General features: G+C 41.5%; 6 protein-coding genes across 8 annotated transcripts in view; 3 read left to right on the top strand and 3 right to left on the bottom strand.

The window, feature by feature from the left end:
• The window catches only part of LOC310938170 (histone H3.2), a gene marked incomplete at its 3' end in the record, with an annotated part of 195,261 nt that overhangs the window by 170,274 nt on the left and 5,802 nt on the right, over window positions 1-19,185 (top strand). The gene's annotated exons all lie outside the window — the stretch shown is intronic.
• Window positions 910-10,437, bottom strand: LOC310938146 (CCR4-NOT transcription complex subunit 2-like). 3 transcript variants are annotated; one of them, XM_083902594.1, is made up of 15 exons: window positions 10,405-10,437; window positions 8,627-8,758; window positions 7,499-7,562; window positions 7,211-7,358; window positions 6,889-7,113; window positions 4,842-4,921; window positions 4,567-4,692; window positions 4,353-4,483; window positions 4,142-4,262; window positions 3,889-4,045; window positions 3,751-3,812; window positions 3,580-3,629; window positions 3,389-3,489; window positions 2,479-2,623; window positions 910-1,641 (listed from the first exon to the last, which is right to left on the bottom strand). In XM_083902594.1, the coding sequence occupies exons 2-15, from the start codon at window positions 8,744-8,746 to the stop codon at window positions 1,555-1,557; spliced, it is 1,617 nt and encodes a 538-aa protein (XP_083758720.1). In that variant the 5' UTR covers window positions 8,747-8,758; window positions 10,405-10,437; the 3' UTR covers window positions 910-1,554. The 3 variants fall into 3 exon arrangements, with proteins under 3 accessions (XP_083758720.1, XP_083758719.1, XP_083758718.1); XM_083902593.1 differs by having other exon boundaries at window positions 4,567-4,713; XM_083902592.1 differs by having other exon boundaries at window positions 4,142-4,483.
• Window positions 12,947-13,818, top strand: LOC310938160 (histone H2A-like). Its single transcript, XM_083902611.1, has one exon. The coding sequence runs from the start codon at window positions 12,953-12,955 to the stop codon at window positions 13,334-13,336; it is 384 nt and encodes a 127-aa protein (XP_083758737.1). The 5' UTR covers window positions 12,947-12,952; the 3' UTR covers window positions 13,337-13,818.
• On the top strand, window positions 14,656-14,967 carry LOC310938165 (histone H4; the record flags this gene model as incomplete). The annotated part of the gene is made up of 1 exon (XM_083902616.1): window positions 14,656-14,967. The coding sequence occupies one exon, from the start codon at window positions 14,656-14,658 to the stop codon at window positions 14,965-14,967; it is 312 nt and encodes a 103-aa protein (XP_083758742.1).
• Window positions 16,249-19,185, bottom strand: part of LOC310938169 (histone H3.2) — a gene marked incomplete at its 3' end in the record, with an annotated part of 144,022 nt that continues 141,085 nt past the window's right edge. The window contains exon 2 of the mRNA XM_083902620.1: window positions 16,249-16,687. Within this exon, the coding sequence (XP_083758746.1) occupies window positions 16,249-16,659 (411 nt within the window). The 5' untranslated portion in view covers window positions 16,660-16,687. The remainder of the gene's footprint in view (window positions 16,688-19,185) is intronic.
• On the bottom strand, window positions 17,381-18,131 carry LOC310938161 (histone H2B-like; the record flags this gene model as incomplete). The annotated part of the gene is made up of 1 exon (XM_083902612.1): window positions 17,381-18,131. One exon carries the CDS (start codon window positions 18,129-18,131, stop codon window positions 17,748-17,750), a length of 384 nt encoding a protein of 127 aa, XP_083758738.1. The 3' UTR covers window positions 17,381-17,747.

Here is a 19,185-nt window from a genome sequence, read left to right on the forward strand (position 1 = left end):
TGTTTTTTTTTTTATAAAATTACAAATCTGTCTATTTGTCTTTTCTACACAAAGGTGTTTAATTTATTCAACTTATTTCATGGGATTTCTAAGGTGCTAGCCTGTTAGCGTAGCTACATATTTACGGCAGTCATTCGTGGATTACGGTTTCCCGCCAAAATGTCCCCAACTTTTCTTTAAAAAAATCAACTCCTGGTGGTTGGTTCCGACTGTTGCCGGGCAGGAAAACATGCCAACGATAAGATGAGGGGAGGAGACACAAGAGATGAAGATGATTTAAACAAAATAATACAAAAAAATGGGGAAGGAGAAGCCGTGAGAACAAAAACAAAACGGCAGCTGATGTTAGCGATGAAATCCACGTCTTATTTCTATATTCTTGTGTTTTTATCGTAAATTAAATTCTCGTTTTTTTGAATACAAACAAGTCCTAGGGATTTGTAAAAAACTATTTTTTCCAACTGGAAACTTAAGTTTGTAAACCACTCACTCTCCCTGCACCAAAGCCCATAGAGAAAATCATCGATTTTAACGTCACACTGACACAGGAGTTGTTGATCCACTGCTGCCTCCATCACTAAGTTCATATGTGTCGATTGGTGAATTCGGCGTGACTCAAAGTGGCCACACGAGGCAGCAGTACAGCAGCAGCTCCTGTGTCCCCCATGAGCTAAAATCAGCGATTTTCTCTATGGGGTTTGGTGTGGGAGAGTGAGCGGTTTTACAAAGTCAGGATAAATCGTGATTATAAATGTTCTTGTTGGTTGTTTATATTGTTGTGTGTCAGATTAACAAGATTAAAGTGAAATAATCCAAAAAAATACCAATTTGTTCTATTATCTTCAACTAAAATGGCCATCAAAAACAAAACAATTTTTTTTCTTCTCTTTTTATTATGAAATAGTGCTACAATGTACATTGCATTTCCTCTCCTGACTGACTGTCCACTGTCTCTTGTGTGTGTGTGTGTGAGTGTGTGTGTTCTGGTAAAAACGGGAGAAAAACGATAAATTACGTTTTAATCCAATCTGAGGTTAGCGAGCCGTGTGTGTGTGGGTGGGTGTGTGTGTGTGTGTGTGGGCGGAGCCACGGTGTGAAATAATTGTCCATCGTCACGGTGACGTCGTCCTGTGTTTAAAATCTGGTTCTTCTTTAAAAGCTTCTCTGGACAAAAAAATATAAAGACGGAGTAGAAACGCTGAGGCCACGCGATCGGATGGACAGTTACTCACTCGCCGTGTCGGCGGCGCTGCGATGGCGGGAAACCAAACAGAAACAAAACCCATGAAGGCGGCGGGAGGGCGGGGGTGGTGGTGGTGGTGGGGGTAATTAAAATAAAACAACTTTTCTTTTGTTTTTTTAAAAAATCAAATTAAAAAAAATGAGGTAAAACGATGGAGTCTGTTCAGAGACGTGGTTCAAACTTCCTCAAACAAAAGGCCAGATTCTCTGTGAAGTGTGTGTGGCGGTGGAAACGAGGGGAGGAGCCAGGAGGAGGAGGCGGAGCAGAGGGAGGGGGAGGGGAGAGGGAGGGGGAGGGGGGAAGGGAGCCAATCAGAAGGCCTGCTGGGCAGGATTGTAGTTGAACGTGGAGGGAACGTGGGGCCGCTCTTCTAGTTTCTCGTACTCCAGATGGAACTCCTGCGAAAAAACCAAGAGACGGGCGTTTGAGCTAGCGTCGGAATTTAGTCAACGAGTAAAAGTATTAGTAAAATAAAAAAAAATAAAAAAGTGTCACTTTGGGGCCTTTAATAGTGATTTACGACACAAACGGTCGGCGCAGGCCACCGTAGTTCTCCGAAAAACTTGTTGCAATCTACCGTCTCACCACAAGATGTCACTAAATCTTAGACACCGGCCCTTTAACCGTTTTACGTTGGGAAAAAAGTTCTACTAATGTTGATTAAAATAAAATTTGATGTTTCAACTGTTTTAAATGAACAATTGATAATTGATAATTTCCACAACAAAACACGTGAAAAGATTTAAAGCTAAAACATCGCAATATTTTTATTTTTTTGCGTTAATGATTCTACACACATTTTTACTGTTCATTTGTCTCCCCTTTAAATTAAATGCGATCAGAAATATGATACGTAAGAACTCGCAAATGTAAGATTTTAAGAAATTAAATATTCTCTTTACGTTTACTTAAAATGTGAATAATTAATAATTCCGACAGATTCACTGTCATGTGAGACTAAAACGACAAGAACTAAGTATTTAAAACATAATATTCTTGATTAAAATCTGACTAGGACTGCTGTCTTGTAATAATTTTAGTCAATAAATATATTTAGTAAATCTTTATAAATAAGAAAGGCTAACATGTACACGGTAAAATCTACGATTCAGGTTCAAAAAAGCCATAAATCATCACAAATGGATCGTCTAAAATAACGTAAAAACAAGACCTCGCACATGAAAAACCCTTTTAATTTAACGGCGCGTGTATTATGGGATGTTTAAAGTGCTCACCTTGGCCACTTTCCTCCAGTTGAGGCAGTCAAAGAAGTAGTAGGTCCCCCTCTCGTAGGCGTTGGTCTTCAGCGTGGGCTCCATACCCGGAGCTCTGGTGATCCAGACCCGCTCCTCTTTGTGGTACCGCCAGTCCCTGTTAAAGCTGAGAGGGACGCAAGGACATCGGAACGGGTACAAGACGTACACATCTACGATAAAATGCCTTGGGGTTTTTAATTTCACGTCGCCTTTTGCCGTCTATCTTTTCTTTTAACTTTACTTGCTCGTTGTTCTGCACGGAATCTCACATCAATGGTCGGCGGTGCCTTGGCAGTGACAACACCGCTAGGTGCAACGCAGGGCATGAAACAGTAGGTGGCGTCGCGGCAATTTTGCCTTGAATTGATTTAAATTTACAAAACTTTTCACCAGTTACATTTGTTTTGTTTTCTGTAGCTAACACCCGTGCCGTTTGAGCGCATGTGCCCCACTTTACTAGCACGGCGCGCTTCAACCAAGGTATCATAAAAACAGAAGCAAGCGACTGAGTTGACAGACAATTTAGGACAGTGAGTCAGCACAGAAACTACAAAATATTAGCCTGATGCTAACATTACTCCAACTGTTAAGTGAATGCTTAAGATGAGTGAGCAGATATTACTCTCACACCTTGTTCTCACGAGTTTTGAACATTTGCTACTGCTGGCGACTTCATTGTAAGTCACTAACAAAGAAGCTAGCAAGCTAATGCTATGCGGGGCAGCACTTCCAGATACTAATTGTGACTTTTTTTTCCTTCTAAATTGACATTTGTGGTGTTTTCCTTCTACAGGTGCCTTGGTTTGAAAGTAGATAGCATTAGCTTGCTAGCACCCTGCTCCATGTTGATTAGCTAACTGGTGAAATGCATGCGTGTGTGTGTTCTTACAGTTCTACTGCAGCCAGTAGTTGTAGTAGGTCTCCTCCGTTCATATAGTAGAGATAAAACAGCAGATCTTCACCATATCGAGACAACTTGATAGCTGCCAACTGTCAGAGGGAGACAACGATCACCGAGTTTAATATTTTAAAGTTTAAAAAGAGGATAATTCTGCTGTGTGCGTTTGTTTTTAAACATACCTTGTCCCTTATGTGAATGTTGGTTAAATACTCTGAGGGGACGTGGAAATCTGAGGAAGAGGGCGGGAAAAATTAGCTTTTTAAACATTTTACAAAATCTGATAATCCGGAAAACTTCAATTAAAAGACAATAATAAAAATCAGATAATATAATATTAGAGTCAAACTCACCGATGTCCTGCGGTCGACACGGAGACGACGCCCAGGGAGACGCAAACTTAGGATAGAGATTCCTGAGTGAGAGACATTGTGTTATTTTGAAGCTTTTACTTTGAAACATAATAATAATAATAATAAAGTGTGTCGTACTCTGGTGAGTTGAGGTTGAGGCCGAGTGTTGTGAGGTCTGAGCCCAGCGCCAGGTGGACCATGCCAGGGTCCGTCTCTGCCGCCCGGATGAACGTCAGCAAGCCAATCATTCCAAACTGGTCCGTTACCATGCCAACCGGGATGTTGGTCACGCGGCCTGCGGAAACACGACAACATCGTTGGGTTTTAATTTAAGTCGGCCATCCTTTTATTAATTTGCTTCTGTGGAACGTTGGTGGATCTGGGTCCTCACCGTCGGGAAGCACCTGGATCCCCTTCTTCTGCTGGTTGTTGTTGCTCGGCGCCGAGCTTTTATCGCCGGGGAACTTTGGACCGTCTGAGGTTGAGTTGGGCTTTCCTGATGAGTTCAGATTCTGATCGGACCAAACCAAACAAAAAAAGTCAGCACGAATGAGACCAGGAAATATCGTGAAAATGGCATAGATTCGAAGGTGGACAGTCACCGTTTTGCTGTCCTCGCTGGTGCTGGTGGGGTCTTTTGTTTGGTAGTTTGGCCCTGGGAGAGCTGGGAAATCTTCATTATGGATGGAAAAGTCTTGCGACTGTTCACTGGACGGCTTCGTTACCATGCCAACTGGGGAGGACAGCGCTAGTTAGCCCAGCAACATTAGCTAAGATATACAATCGTAGGGAGCGGGAAAAGACACTAGTCCTCACCGTAAGGAGCCCGACCGGCCAGCGGGTTGGGCAACGGGGCGGGATTCGAACCGCCGTCTTTCCGACTCCTGTCAGCTAACGCCGGGAAATCCGACAAATCCAGCCCCGTCACATTCTCACTGCCGTCTGAGCGCAAGCACGGAAAAACTTAGTGAAAGCAAAAACGATGAAACAAGATGTAAAACAAAGAATTTCAAAGCGTTTCAAGACCATTTTTTTGTGTTCAAAATTAAAAGCAAAATAACGTATTTTTTAAATAAACGACAACAACGTACCTGTTCCGTTAAAGATGTTGTTGGATAATGAGTTGTTTAAACTGAAGCCGGGATTCCTGTTCACGCCAAACCCCGACATACTGACGCACAAAGAGACACAAAAATTAGCCAAAAGGTTAGCAGTGATGGGTGTAAGTAGGAGGATACGAAGAGGTACAAGAAGTAAAAAAGTAGAAGAAATCACAGCAGCGATACAAGTGGAAGAGGTAGAATAGAAGAAGTGATTTGAGGTGTTTGTGGATGAAGACGTAGAAGAAGCAGTAGATGTAGAGGGAGTGTTGAGAAAGGTAGAAGGTGGAGGAACAGAAGAAGTTGAAGAAGAGAAAGACGTAGTAGAAGTAGATGTAAGAAAGTAGAAGAGCTCAAAGTAGGGGTAGAAGTGGAGGAAAGTAGAAGAATGCGAAAGTTGTAGAAGAACTAGGAGGAGAAGTTGAGGTGAAATTAGTAGAGAAGGAGAACGTGGAGTAGAGGTAGACGTAAAACGAAAGTTGAAGTGGAAGAAGTAGAGAAAAGAAGAATTTGTGGTGTTTGTGGATGCGGAAGAAGAAGCAGTAGAAGAAGAAGAAGGTAGAGAAACAGAAGTATTTGTAGATCAGGTAGAAGTAGAGAAGGAGAAGCAATCAGAGAAGGGTTAGAAGTGGAAGAAGTAGAGAAAGAGTTGAGGTACTTGTGGATGAAGAAGTAGAAGAAGCGGTGGACGTGGAGGGAGTTTTGAGAAAGGTAGAAGGTGGAGGAACAGAAGCATTAGGAAGAGCAGAAGTTGAAGAAGAAGAGAAAGACGTAGTAGAAGTATAAGATATCAAAGTCCGGGTAGAAGTGGAGAAAGGAAGAATGTGTGGTGTTTGTGGATGCAGAAGAAGCAGTAGAAGAAGAAGAAGAGGGAGTATCAGAAAAAGTAGAAGGTGGAGAAACAGAAGTAGGAGGACGAGAATGTTGGGAGTACAAGTAGTAAGAGTAGAAGAAGGATTGGGAAAAGAAGAAGTTGAGGTGTTTTTGGGGGGAAGAAGTAGAAGAAGCAGTAGACGTAGAAGTGTTGAGAAAAGTAGAGGTTGGAGGAACAGAAGCAGTACGAAGAGCTGAAGTTGAAGAAGAAGAGAAAGACGTAGTAGACGTAAAGAAGTATAAGAGATGAAAGTAGAAGAGGGAGTATCTGGAAAAGTAGAAGGTGGAGAAACCGAAGTAGTCGCAGAAGAAGTAGGACGAGAACGTTGAAGTTGGGGTGAAATTACAAGAAGTAGAGAAGGAGAACGTGGAGTAGAGGTAGACGTAAAACGAAAGTAGAGAGGTAGAAAATGAGCGAAGGTATTTGTGGATGAAGAAGTATAAGAAGCAGTAGAAGTGGAATCAAAGTAGGGGTAGAAGTGGAGAAAATAATAATTTGTGGTGTTTGTGGATGCGGAAGAAGCAGTAGAAGAAGAAGAAGGTAGAGAAACAGAAGTAGAAGTAGGGGTGAAAGTGGAGAAGGAGAATCAGAGTAGATGTAGAAGAAGTAGAGAAGGAGTTGAGGTAGTTGTGGATGAACTGGAAGCAGGAAAGGGAAAAAGTGCAAGATGAAGAAACAGAAGAAGTAGAAGAAGCTGAAGTCCAAGAAGTTAAGAGTAGAAGAAGTGATTTGAGGTGTTTGTGGATGAAGCAGTAGAAGAAGAAGGTGGAGAAACAGAAGCAGTTGTAGAAGAGGTAGAAGTGGAGAAGGAGAAGAAATCAGAGCAGGGTTAGATGTGGTACAAGATGAAGAAACAGAAGCAGAAGAAGTAGAAGATGCTGAAGTCCAAGTAGTAAAAGTAGAAGAAGGACAAGGAAAACAACAAGTTGAAGTAGGGGTGGAAGTAGAAGTAGTAGAGAAGGAGAATGTGGAGTAGAGGTAGAAGTAAAATGCAAGTAGAAGAAAGAGTAGAGGTAGAAGTGGAAGAAGTAGAGGAAGCGGAAGTCCAAGTAAGAGTAGAAGAAGGACAAGGAAAAGAAGAAGAAGTAGAGGAAGCTGAAGTCCAAGTAAGAGTAGAAGAAGGACAAGGAAAAGAAGAAGAAGAAGTAGAGGGATAAGTCTCACCTGTTAATCGTGAACGGCTGCCTCGCTTGCTGTTGTTTGGGCATCCCGATGATGCTCGGTGACGACCGGCTCGGACTCCCCATGCTGCTGCTGCCGCTCCTCACGCCTCCTCCTCCTCCCACCCCTCTCTCGCCGACTCCTCCCATTCCCGCCGACTGGGCCGTCGGACCTCCCACCTGCTGGCTGTGGTTGAGAACGCTCCGGCTGCTCATCGGTAAAATCCCCCTGAAGAGCGAACAAGAGAGTGAAATAACGACGAACGATGCTTTTGTGTCCTTTCTTTTTTTTTTTAAAAAAACGTGTTTTTACAGGCGTTTCGTACCTGCTCGGCGAGGGAGGCGTGTGCAGTGAACCGGCGTTGGCCGAACTGGCGTGACTGGAGAGCTGGCTCGCCGTCTGGTTCAGGCCACTTCGACTTAGCTGCGGCGCCGCGCTGCTGTTGAGACCGCGCATGGGAAACCCCAACGCACCTGCGACACAGAGACACACAAGGACACACAAAGCATAGACTCAGCCCGGAACGACAATAACACAACACTGGCAACAACAACAACAACACACACACACACACACACTCTAAGCGTGTGTGTGTGTGTTGTACACGTCTTACCATATAAGCTGGCTCCCAGCTGCGAGAGTTGACCTGACGAGGAGGCGGAGGAAGACACCAGCATCTGAGGAAACAAGGGATCACAACACGTGTTTCAGTAACAGGTTTAAGGTTTTTCTGCTTCAGATTAAAAACTACAACGTCTATAGAACAAGGTAGGGACCGCCTGCGTTAAAGAAAAAGTCAGAATTCTGAACTAAAGCAGGAATTGTGACTTCAAAACTCAGAATTCTGGGCACCCGTAGTTCTGAGTTTAAAGTTAGAATTCAGATTTTTAAGTTAGAAGACAGAATTCTGAGTTTAAAATCAGAAATCTGAGAATAGAGTCCTAATTCTGAGTTTTAAAGTCATGATTCTAAGAATAGAGTCCTAATTCTGAGTTTTACAGTCATAATTCTTAGTTTTAAAGTCATAATTCTGAGTTTTAATCAGGATTCTGAGAATAAAGTCATGATTCTGAGTTTTAAAGTCATAATTCTCAGTTTAAAGTCATAATTTAGAGTTTTAAAGTCAGAATTCTGGGCACCCTTGGTTCTGAGTTTCAAGTTAGAATTCAGATTTTTAAAGTTAGAAGACAGAATTATGAGTTTTAAAATCAGAAATCTGAGAATAGAGTCATAGTTCTGAGTTTTAAAGTCATAGTTCTGAGTTTTAAAGTCATAATTCTCAGTTTAAAGTCATAATTTTGAGTTTTAAAGTCATAATTCTGAGTTTAACATTTTTTCTGAGCAATAAAGTATGATCTTACATTGATTTTATAACCTTGTGTACGCTCTAGGTGTGATGAATGCATTTTACCCACACATCGCAATTCCCCCTCTAACAAATATGAATCGATTATAGGTGTCACTCTCGGTTGAATCAATTGAATGTGGAACAGCACAGACGCCCAAAAGACCCAAAAGACGTGCTGTTTCATTATTAACTTTAACTAATAAACTGGTTAAACTAAAAATAAACTCAACTGAAATACGTCAGCAACAACGTTAGAGGTGGAGGACGATAACCTTCCACAAAACTGAGAAAACAGTTTGTCACAAACTTTGGGATTTAGATTTGTATTTCTTTCCTTGGTTTTCAGTTTTTTAAGTGAACGTTTAAAGACGAAGTGAACGAGCAGAGACGTACATCTTTGTCTGAGCGGTGAGGGGGGAACATGGACTGCTGGCTGTAGTAGAGGCTGGAATCGTCCGTGTAGTCGCTCTCCACTCCCCCCTCCATGAACTTCTTCCTGTTAGCACCAAACATACCGCGTGTCACCTGAGGAAGAAGAGAGGGGAAAAAAAACGTTTGAAGATAGATGACGCAGTTACGAAGAAACACGGACGCAAACGTATCTCGGGCTAGCCGTCGTTAGCAGTGCCAGTCGATAGCCAAAACGGCCCACGGCGTAAATTAAACAGTGCTATGTGTACGACTGAAATCGCAATTAAACAAATTCGAAAGAGATGCCGTTAACGGTAAAAGTAGCAGTGTTTGTACGATGGCAGCCATCTTGGATTCTTGGTTAGGTTGCTACGAGTTGGAAAACCGAGTTCCGATGACAAATGGGACGCAAAATTTGTGTCCAATCCTGTTCAGCTCCCAATTAATATTTAATCTATTTGCGTAACTTTACTCTGACAAACACAGAAGAAAATATGACCACTTTGGCAAAAATGTAATCTATTGAGAAAAAATCATTCTTTTTTCAAATTTGGTGTTTTGATTTAGTTTCCTGTAAACGATAGTCTATTCCTAAAGCTGTTGGACAATTAATATCCATCCTGTGATGCAAAAATTGTGTCATAAATGTAAGATTCTGTGCACAAACACAACAGGTCTGTGTCACAAACTTCACAGAGATTGTGTAGTGGAAAAGTGCAGGTGCTAAAACAAAGGTGAGGACGTGAGTGAGGACCGTTGTGATCTGAATGTAGTACAAAAAAAATTATACTTTTAAAACGTACACGGGAGTATGAACTGCGGTGTCTGCGTGGACACTTGCTTCCAGAGATTTAAACGTGATTCTCGACAATTATTCACCGGCATCACTGAGACCCCCAGAGTGAAACACAAGCTAACAAAGCTAACGCCATGTTATAACAAGTAACACATGTAGATTAGTGGCTTTCAAACCGCCACGTTTAATTGACGCCGTGAAGCCACATCCACGCGTCAACACTTGCACAAATTTAAACGTTCTTGTTTTGAAAGCTCCGCTCAACGTGCACCACTGTTTGCAAAGGGTGCTAACGCTACGGCTAGCTACGCGAGCCAACGCAGCCTGCTAACTCCACAACTCTCGCCTATGCTACTGTAGAGATACAATAATAAATGGCGGTTTTAGGATAAAACACAAATAAACAGACTTACCCTGCGCACGGCTCTTCTACTGTGGCGTGAACATATATTAACTACGAGCTTGCGTTACCGTGTTAGCTTCACAATGTGTCAGGGGCTACTGCTAGCTAACAAGAGCGCGTAAGCTAATAGCTAGTTCAATGGGGATAAATGGGGGCATTAGCACTACAGCTAACACTAGCTACATAACGAGCTAATCGGCTAACGACAAAGCAATTAAGCCGCCACGCGTGCAGCTGAGAGCCGGCTGAGCGGCCACCGAGAGGCGAATAAAGGTGGTTTAAACGCGGGGGTGAAGAACGGTTCTCGTGCGTATCGGGGAGCGGGGTTCCAGGGTGTTTTTGTTCGGGTTTGGGCCTGCTGCGCCTCCGTCGGCCACTTCCCCCAAAACAACAACAAAAAGAAACGAAGCCGCGCTGCAGCGCTGAAAGCCGGCTTTTCGTGGCTTCTCCTCTCGGCCCGGTGTCGCCGGCACCGCCACACACGACCGGCGATTCACCCGAGGCGAGTCCGAGGCGGAAAAGGCTGAAGAAATGAATTAGACAAATAAAAATGGAGCTCACCGCATCAATCTTTCTTCCCCGCTACAATCCAAGATGGCCGACATGTCTTCGTCAATCAGCGAGGATGCTGGGAAACCTTTCCCCTCTGACCCCGGACCCCTGCTACTCTACTGTAGAGTACTCTACTCTAATATTACAGTTACTATACTCTACTCTACTCTACTCTACTGTAGAGTACTCTACTCTAATATCATTACTCTACTCTAATATTACAGTTACTCTACTCTACTCTACTCTACTCTACTGTAGAGTACTCTACTCTAATATTACAGTTACTCTACTCTAATATTACAGTTACTCTACTCTAATATTACAGTTACTCTACTCTACTCTAATATCACAGTAACTCTACTCTAATATCACAGTTACGTTACTCTACTCTACTCTACTGTAGAGTACTCTACTCTGATATCACAGTTACTCCACTCTACTCTACTCTACTGTAGAGTACTCTACTCTAATATCATTACTCTACTCTAATATTACAGTTACTCTACTGTAATATTACAGTTACTCTACTCTAATATCACAGTAACTCCACTCTACTCTAATATCACAGTTACGTTACTCTACTCTACTCTACTCTACAGTAGAGTAATCTACTCTAATATCACAGTTACTCTACTCTTCTCTACTCTACGGTAGAGTACTCTACATTAATATCACAGTTACTCTACTCTTATATCACAGTTACTCTACTCTACTTTAATATCACAGTTACTCTACTCTACTTTAATATCACAGTTACTCTACTCTACTGTAGAGTACTCTACTCTAATATCACAGTTACTCTACTCTACTTTAATATCACAGTTACTCTACTCTACTCTTATATCACAGTGACTCTACTCTACTTTAATATCACAGTTACTCTACTCTAATATCACAGTTACTCTACTCTAATATCACAGTTACTCTACTCTACTCTAATATCACCGTTACTCTACTCTACTCTTATATCACAGTTACTCTACTCTACTTTAATATCACAGTTACTCTACTCTACTCAACTGTAGAGTACTCTACTCTAATATCACAGTTACTCTACTCTAATATCACAGTCACTCTACTCTACTCTTATATCACAGTGACTCTACTCTACTTTAATATCACAGTTACTCTACTCTAATATCACAGTTACTCTACTCTACTACTCTACTCCAATATCAGTTACTCTACTCTACTCTAATATCACAGTTACTCTACTCTCACATTTACTATACTCTAATATCACAGTTACTCTAGTATCTGCCACCATTACTTTGCTCTAGGCCCCGATTACTATATTCTACGCTCAGCCACCAATATTATACTATGCTTTACTCTACTCTTGACCACAGTTACTCTACTCTCTGCGACCATTACTCCACTCTATTCTTATCAACTCTGCGCCACCATTGCTCTACTCTACTCTTCAGTTGCTCTACTCTACTCTCATCCACAGTTACTCTACTCTAGTGTACTTTACACGTCAGTTACTCTACTCTAGTGTACTGTACATGTCAGTTCCTGCACTTTACTCTACTCTACACTATGCTTCAGTTACTCAACTATACTCTACTCGTCAGTTAGTCTACTCTACTCGACTTTACTCTCCTCTTCTGTACATGTCAGTTCATGTACTGTACTATACTCTACTCCATTCTACTGTACTCTACACTACGCTTCAGTTACTCTACTGTACATGTCAGTTCCTGTACTCTACTCTATTCTATTCTATTCTACTGTACTCTACACTACGCTTCAGTTACTCTACTGTACATGTCAGTTCCTGTACTCTACTCTATTCTATTCTATTCTACTGTACTCTACACTATGCTTCAGGTACTCTCCTCTACTCTACTCAACCCTACAAGTCAGTCAGTCTACTCTAGCGCTTTATCCTCCACATGAAGGCCACAGGGGGCGCTGGTGCCAATCTCAGCTGACGGGGAGTTAAATGTGGGGGTCAAACTCTGGACAGGTGACCAGTCCATCACAGGGACACACACACACACACACAGAGACAAACAAACGTCTACTCTCACTCCAATGTGTATTAAATGAAACAAAAATGACAAAAAAAATGACAATAATACATAAATAATGATAATGAGTCACCTTATCGCTCACTCTGTCTCAATGTAATTATATGTATTGATCTCTGAGCCTTAATTAATGTACTCTTCTATTTATTCATTCATACATTTTTTATTCTAGTTAATTAACAAAGTTACAAACAAAGTCAACGAATAAAGAAAATCGTGTAATTGTGTGAATTTCACTGAACAATGTGAAGTACAAGTGAAGTGGTGAGTCTATTTAAAACGGAAATGAACGGCCAACTTTTCTAATATTTCATTTTTCATTATGAAGTTTTGTTTTATTTTGAAACGTGCGGAACGGAAGTTACATGGTAGACACCGTGGCTTTACTTACTACTCTGTGATTGGACGATCGCTTTGAAGGCTCGCTCCAGCCAATGAGCGACGAGCTGGGGGCCGCGGTTGGGTTATAAATAGCGGCTCGCCGCTGGCAAAGCACATTCAACTATCGAACCTACTCGAAAATGTCTGGACGAGGAAAAACCGGAGGAAAGGCCAGAGCAAAGGCAAAGACCCGCTCCTCCAGGGCCGGGCTCCAGTTCCCCGTTGGCCGTGTCCACAGGCTGCTGAGGAAGGGCAACTACGCCCAGCGTGTCGGCGCCGGCGCCCCCGTCTACCTGGCGGCTGTGCTCGAGTACCTGACCGCTGAGATCCTGGAGCTGGCTGGAAACGCCGCCCGCGACAACAAGAAGACCCGCATCATCCCGCGTCACCTGCAGCTGGCTGTCCGCAACGACGAGGAGCTCAACAAGCTGCTCGGCGGAGTCACCATCGCTCAGGGCGGAGTCCTGCCCAACATCCAGGCTGTTCTCCTGCCCAAGAAGACCGAGAAGGCCGCCAAGAAGTAAACACAACACGGACTCCTGACTCAACACAAAGGCTCTTTTAAGAGCCACCCACTCTCTCTGAGACGCAACTAAGACCTCTTATACACCATTTTACATAAAATAAGACTATATTACCATAGTCTATGTACAGTCACTTATTGTGGTATTTATAACAATGTGTTAAGTCTATAAACTTTCAATGAATTGAAGGTATCTTGAAAAATACTGAATTATTGGCTAATTATTGTTCATAGTAATGCATTGATGTTGTATGTTTTCACACTACATGGAATGTGACATTTGGTCAATTTGCCAAAATTACTTTTAATTGTATTGTAGTTGGTTTTTATTTAGTAATTCAGAATAGTCCTATTTTACTGTTGACAAAAGGAAGTTCAAGTCTTTTGCTGGTGTATTTGTCCCACAATCCTCTTGCTCTTAGTTTGTTCATACATAAGACAAAAAAAATATATAATGATAATAATAAAAGTCTGAATAATTTAAAATCATAGTAATGTTTCACCGTCAATGTTTTTTTTAAATATAAAAACCAATTAAGTGATATTTTCCAAACCAAACTCGTTATTATAAAGAAATAAACATATAAGATGCATGTGATGTTGTTAAGCCTCTGTTTTAGGTTACAAAGTAGACATTCAAACACTCTTATTTTCTTTCTCGTACACAAAATAACCAATATCAGGTATGTTATTGTACCCTATTCGTTTATATGGGAGGGTCCAGATTGACTATTATTTTACTTTTCTGTTGGAGGCCAAACAATAAAGTATTGAAAAGGTCTAACCTGTAAACTGGTCCCCCGTCCAAAAACATTGGAACAAAATGTCTGCTTTACAATTTTGTAAGAGTTATGCAAGAATGTTGTTTTTATGACTTTCTTCGTCTCCTTTTTCATTTTATACTGGTGGACCAAGGCAAATGTCCACGTTGGAGGACATTAAAGTTCTATTCTGTTCTATGTGATGTCAAAATTATAATTGATTCGGATATAGTTTTTCCTTCACGAAATTTCTGCATAATAAACATAAGAAAATGTAAAAAAATAAATCATCTGATAAAAGTGATCGCATTAAAGTTGAATATAACGTTGAGAGTAAGACGTTTACATTGTGAAATGTCAGTTATTCTAGTCTTATTTTGAAAGTGTTTAACCGGAAATTCATTGGCTCTCGCGCTGTAACTCGACACGACAAGACGGAAATACCTCCTGCTATGACGGGGCTGTCTTCAACAACGTTCGCAGCGAGGGTTTAAATACAGACGTTCACTCTGTGTTCAAGTCACTGATTTACTTCGGTACAAATCTCATCTCTGCAAAAATGAGTGGACGCGGAAAAGGAGGAAAAGGACTCGGGAAAGGCGGCGCTAAGCGTCACCGCAAAGTTCTCCGTGATAACATCCAGGGAATCACCAAGCCCGCCATCCGCCGTCTGGCTCGCCGCGGCGGAGTCAAGCGTATCTCGGGCCTCATCTACGAGGAGACCCGCGGTGTGCTCAAGGTGTTCCTGGAGAACGTCATCCGTGACGCCGTCACCTACACCGAGCACGCCAAGAGGAAGACCGTCACCGCCATGGACGTGGTCTACGCTCTCAAGAGACAGGGCCGCACTCTGTACGGCTTCGGCGGTTAAACCACCTGGAACCTGAACGCAACACGACGCTCTAAAACACAACAAAGGCTCTTCTAAGAGCCACACACTTTCACTAAGAGTTTCTCAATCTTTTAACGCAACTTGTTGTCCATTGAACATGATGTTAGTCAATATTTTTTTTTTCTAAATTAAACAATAACGGTGAATTTTACCCCCCCAAAAATCCGATAATTAAGTGTTAACGTTTGTCACCATCATTGAACATCAAATACCCCTAGTGATGATGCATGTTTTGTTGTATTCTGGAATGCCCATATTAACAAGTGAATAATATGGAAATCATAACAGGGACACTGGTTCACTAATGAGGTCAAATGTTGAGTTAAACGTGCTGTACTCATTTTCGAACAAAGCAAGATGTCTGACGTAAAGCAGCAGTTCAAACGATTCCATTGTTTCTGTTACTGTCCGGGAGCGTGAATACACTCAAATCAACACAAAATACATTCCAATAAAAGAAATACACACATTTTCAATGGATTACTATACCTTACAGGGGTGTTAAGTAAGAAGGGGTGTAAAAATACACAAGTCAGCCCGGAACGCAACTACTCCTATTGCATGTAGTACTATACCGGTGCTGTAATTATATCAACAAATATTACACAGATTGATGGTAACAATGGCTTTTAATCTATCCTGTAGTTAATATATTAATAGTTAATATTCCTCGTTTCAATAAAATAGGCATGTAGAGGTTCTAAACTACAAGTAATTTACCATCCAAATTGTTGAATATATTCATTCTGTACAGCAGTAGCATAACACATCATTTTAATTGTACTTACAATTTTGCAGAGAAGAATCAGTTCCTTACAGATGAAGTGCTCGACCTTAAAAGAAGAAATAAACTGACCTGCTTTAAGGCTAAACCTGACCCCATGTAGTTTAGCTAATTTCATCATTGCTCACATAATACAACATTTGTGGCTCAATATAGTGAATCTACACAACTTAAAACAACACAAAACACTCTCAACACACTGTGATCTATTGACCGTTATATGGCAGTTAGCAAACGATTCAACACATTAGCATCCCCATAATATTATTCAGTGCATTTCAACCAAGCTAAATAACATGTTTAATTTAATTTAACTAATAAGTATTTGACTAATTATCATACTAGGTGCAAATAATTAATCACTTGATTAATACAATCTCATAGCTGTACTAAATATTGAGAATCATTGACTCAAAAGATGAAGTATGTGGCTCTTAAAAGAGCCGTTGGGTTGTTATTTAGTCGGTTACGCAGATCTAAGCTCGCTCTCCGCGGATACGTCGGGCCAGCTGGATGTCTTTGGGCATGATGGTGACCCTCTTGGCGTGGATGGCGCACAGGTTGGTGTCCTCGAACAGGCCGACCAGGTAGGCCTCGCTCGACTCCTGCAGAGCCATGACGGCGGAGCTCTGGAAGCGCAGGTCGGTCTTGAAGTCCTGGGCGATCTCACGCACCAGGCGCTGGAAGGGCAGCTTGCGGATCAGCAGCTCCGTGGACTTCTGGTAGCGACGGATCTCACGCAGAGCCACGGTACCGGGCCTGTAACGGTGAGGCTTCTTCACGCCGCCGGTGGCCGGGGCGCTCTTACGGGCAGCCTTGGTGGCGAGCTGCTTCCTCGGGGCTTTGCCTCCGGTGGATTTACGGGCGGTTTGCTTAGTTCTGGCCATTTTGGATAAACAGTTCACTTGAAGGAAACTGAAGAATGAAGTAAAGCGGCTGCAGACGCTGCTTTTAAAGCCAACGCCGGCGCGCGGGTGACGCTCATTGGTTCAGTTTTGTCACGTGATCTACTCGACCATTTATTGGCCAACAGGAATTCAAAAATTCAAACTGAGCTTCTCTCAGCACAACAGCTAAACCGTTGCCTAGTGGATTTTATGAGCTTTGTGCAATTACAGCCACATTCTTACTTGTATTTAATATGACTTTAAGTCAAAATCACTTAAATAAACATGTTTAACACTTTAGAAATGTCCTTTTAATAAAATAACAGGTGCATTTTAACCAACATAAGCAATCTAATTACATGTAGGAATAAAATTATAGCAGCTATTTGACATAAATTTGCCTTTGTCACATGAAAACTGATAATTTAAACCCTATTTATGTGTCCATGAATGCACAGGTTATGCCTTGTAGAAATCTGATCAAGACACAATGATTAATATGTTGTTTACAAAATCGATGTCTTGTTCATCATCTTATATACTTTTCTCACACACACATAAATGATAGACATGTAACCGATGACACTTACAAAAAGCTGTTGTTTTGTTGTGGATAAAAGATACTTTTTGTTTTCGGTACAACCAGGCAACATTAAATTATTTTAAACTAAACCAAACATGCATAATGTTGTCAATGAATCAAAGCCATTGTGGTAAAAAAAAACCCAAAAAAACAATAACTTCTTCCTTTAGGAGTCACCACAAACAGAGTAAAGTCCAAATTTTGTAGTGTAAAAGGACATAAATGTCCTAGGTTTATGATTTATAGAATTTAATTGAAATAACTTTATACATTCATATACTGTACATTAACACACTGCAAAAGTGGTTCGCTTCATGAAAGGTCTAGAGTTGAAGAACCAGGCATTAAAACATCAAATATGTGTTTACATTAATAATATATCCAAGATGTGTTAATAACACATATATAACATATTAAACCTATGTAACGAGGTCATTTAGTCTTTATAGAAAAAATAGGTGGCTCTGAAAAGAGCCGTTGGTTTGGTAAACTGTCTCAGAACAGTTTACTTGGAGCTGGTGTACTTGGTCACGGCCTTGGTTCCCTCAGACACGGCGTGCTTAGCCAGCTCGCCGGGCAGCAGCAGGCGCACAGCGGTCTGGATCTCCCGGGACGAGATGGTGGAGCGTTTGTTGTAGTGAGCCAGACGAGACGCCTCACCGGCTATGCGCTCAAAGATATCGCCCACGAAAGAGTTCATGATACCCATGGCCTTGGAGGAGATGCCGGTGTCGGGGTGCACCTGCTTCAGGACCTTGTAGACATAGATGGCATAGCTCTCCTTCCTGGCCTTTCGCCTCTTCTTTCCGCTCTTGGGGCCGGCTTTGGTCACGGCTTTCTTGGAGCCCTTCTTGGGGGCGGAAGATTTCGGAACTGCTGGTTCAGGCATGGTTGTTGAGTTTCTGCTGTCAGTGCAGCGGCTATTCTTAAACACATGACATGCAAATTGAGCTGTGCCGTCTCTGCTCTGTGATTGGTCGAAAGGTTGCGGCGCCGAGGCAGCAGCTGAAAAGAAGAGGGAAATTTGAACGAGTTACAGTTGTTTTGAGCGCGTTACAGGACATGAAGACACTTTAACCTCTGTAATCCACATAAAACATTAAATATGCTCTACTGCGCTGTAATATATTCATAATAAAAAATAAAATACTTAATAGCTTGGCTTTAAAAAAAAAGAAAACCTAAAAGCTTCAATGGGTAACATTATAATATTAACACATTACCATTCAAACCCTTGTCATTTAAATTCACATTATACTGATTAAGGTGATATCGTAACGACAGTTTGGTGAAGGTGAAGAGGCTAACGGGGTTAGCATGTAGCAGAGTCCTCGAGTCGTCAGACAGAGGAGGCCTCTCAGGCAGTTCTGTGTACAACCAAACAGAAAGGGAGGCGCCACCACCACCTTCTGGCGCTATTCAGTACTGCAGCAAAAGTCACATCCAGACTCTGACTCTTACAATATTCACAGAGAAATAGAAAGAAAACATAAACAATATCTTTCTTTGTTGTTTTTAATGTTTTTGTTACAGTTTCAGGAAAATTTGTCAACACACGAATGAAACCCCCCAAAATGACTCCAAATGCTGTATCCTGTATGTATACAAAACCTGAGAAGAAGACGTATATTTATAGCTATATTTTTTTTTATATATAAATAAAACAATGCAGTGTGTACAATCACAGAAACAGAGGCAGAATTAAAAAAGCCAGGAAGGTAATAGAAATTATGAGTGAAATCAACAATTGAAAAAAAAAAAAAAAAAAGTTACTAAAATGTTGTTTCGTGCAGATACAAATTTTTATTTAGACCAGGGTTACCAAACATATGGCCTGTGGGCCAAAACCGGCCCACCCGAGGTTCCGATCTGGGGCGCAGAACCTATTTGTGATTCTAATCATAAAGTGATAAGTTACATTTTTCAGTTCCAGATAAAACAGA

Source organism: Microchirus variegatus, assembly GCF_963457635.1.
Source record: "Microchirus variegatus genome assembly, chromosome: 16".
Taxonomy (NCBI): Eukaryota; Metazoa; Chordata; class Actinopteri; order Pleuronectiformes; family Soleidae; genus Microchirus; species Microchirus variegatus.

Coding starts and splice junctions, on each gene's coding strand:
- LOC310938160 (XM_083902611.1), top strand. CDS start 12,953: ATGTCTGGACGAGGAAAAACCGGAGGAAAGGCCAGAGCAAAGGCAAAG.
- LOC310938146 (XM_083902592.1), bottom strand. CDS start 8,746: ATGTTTGGTGCTAACAGGAAGAAGTTCATGGAGGGGGGAGTGGAGAGC. Junction 4,693..4,841: donor CAACATCTTTAACGGAACAG/GTACGTTGTTGT, acceptor GCTTGCGCTCAG/ACGGCAGTGAGAATGTGACG. Junction 2,624..3,388: donor CTACTGGCTGCAGTAGAACT/GTAAGAACACAC, acceptor CGTCCCTCTCAG/CTTTAACAGGGACTGGCGGT.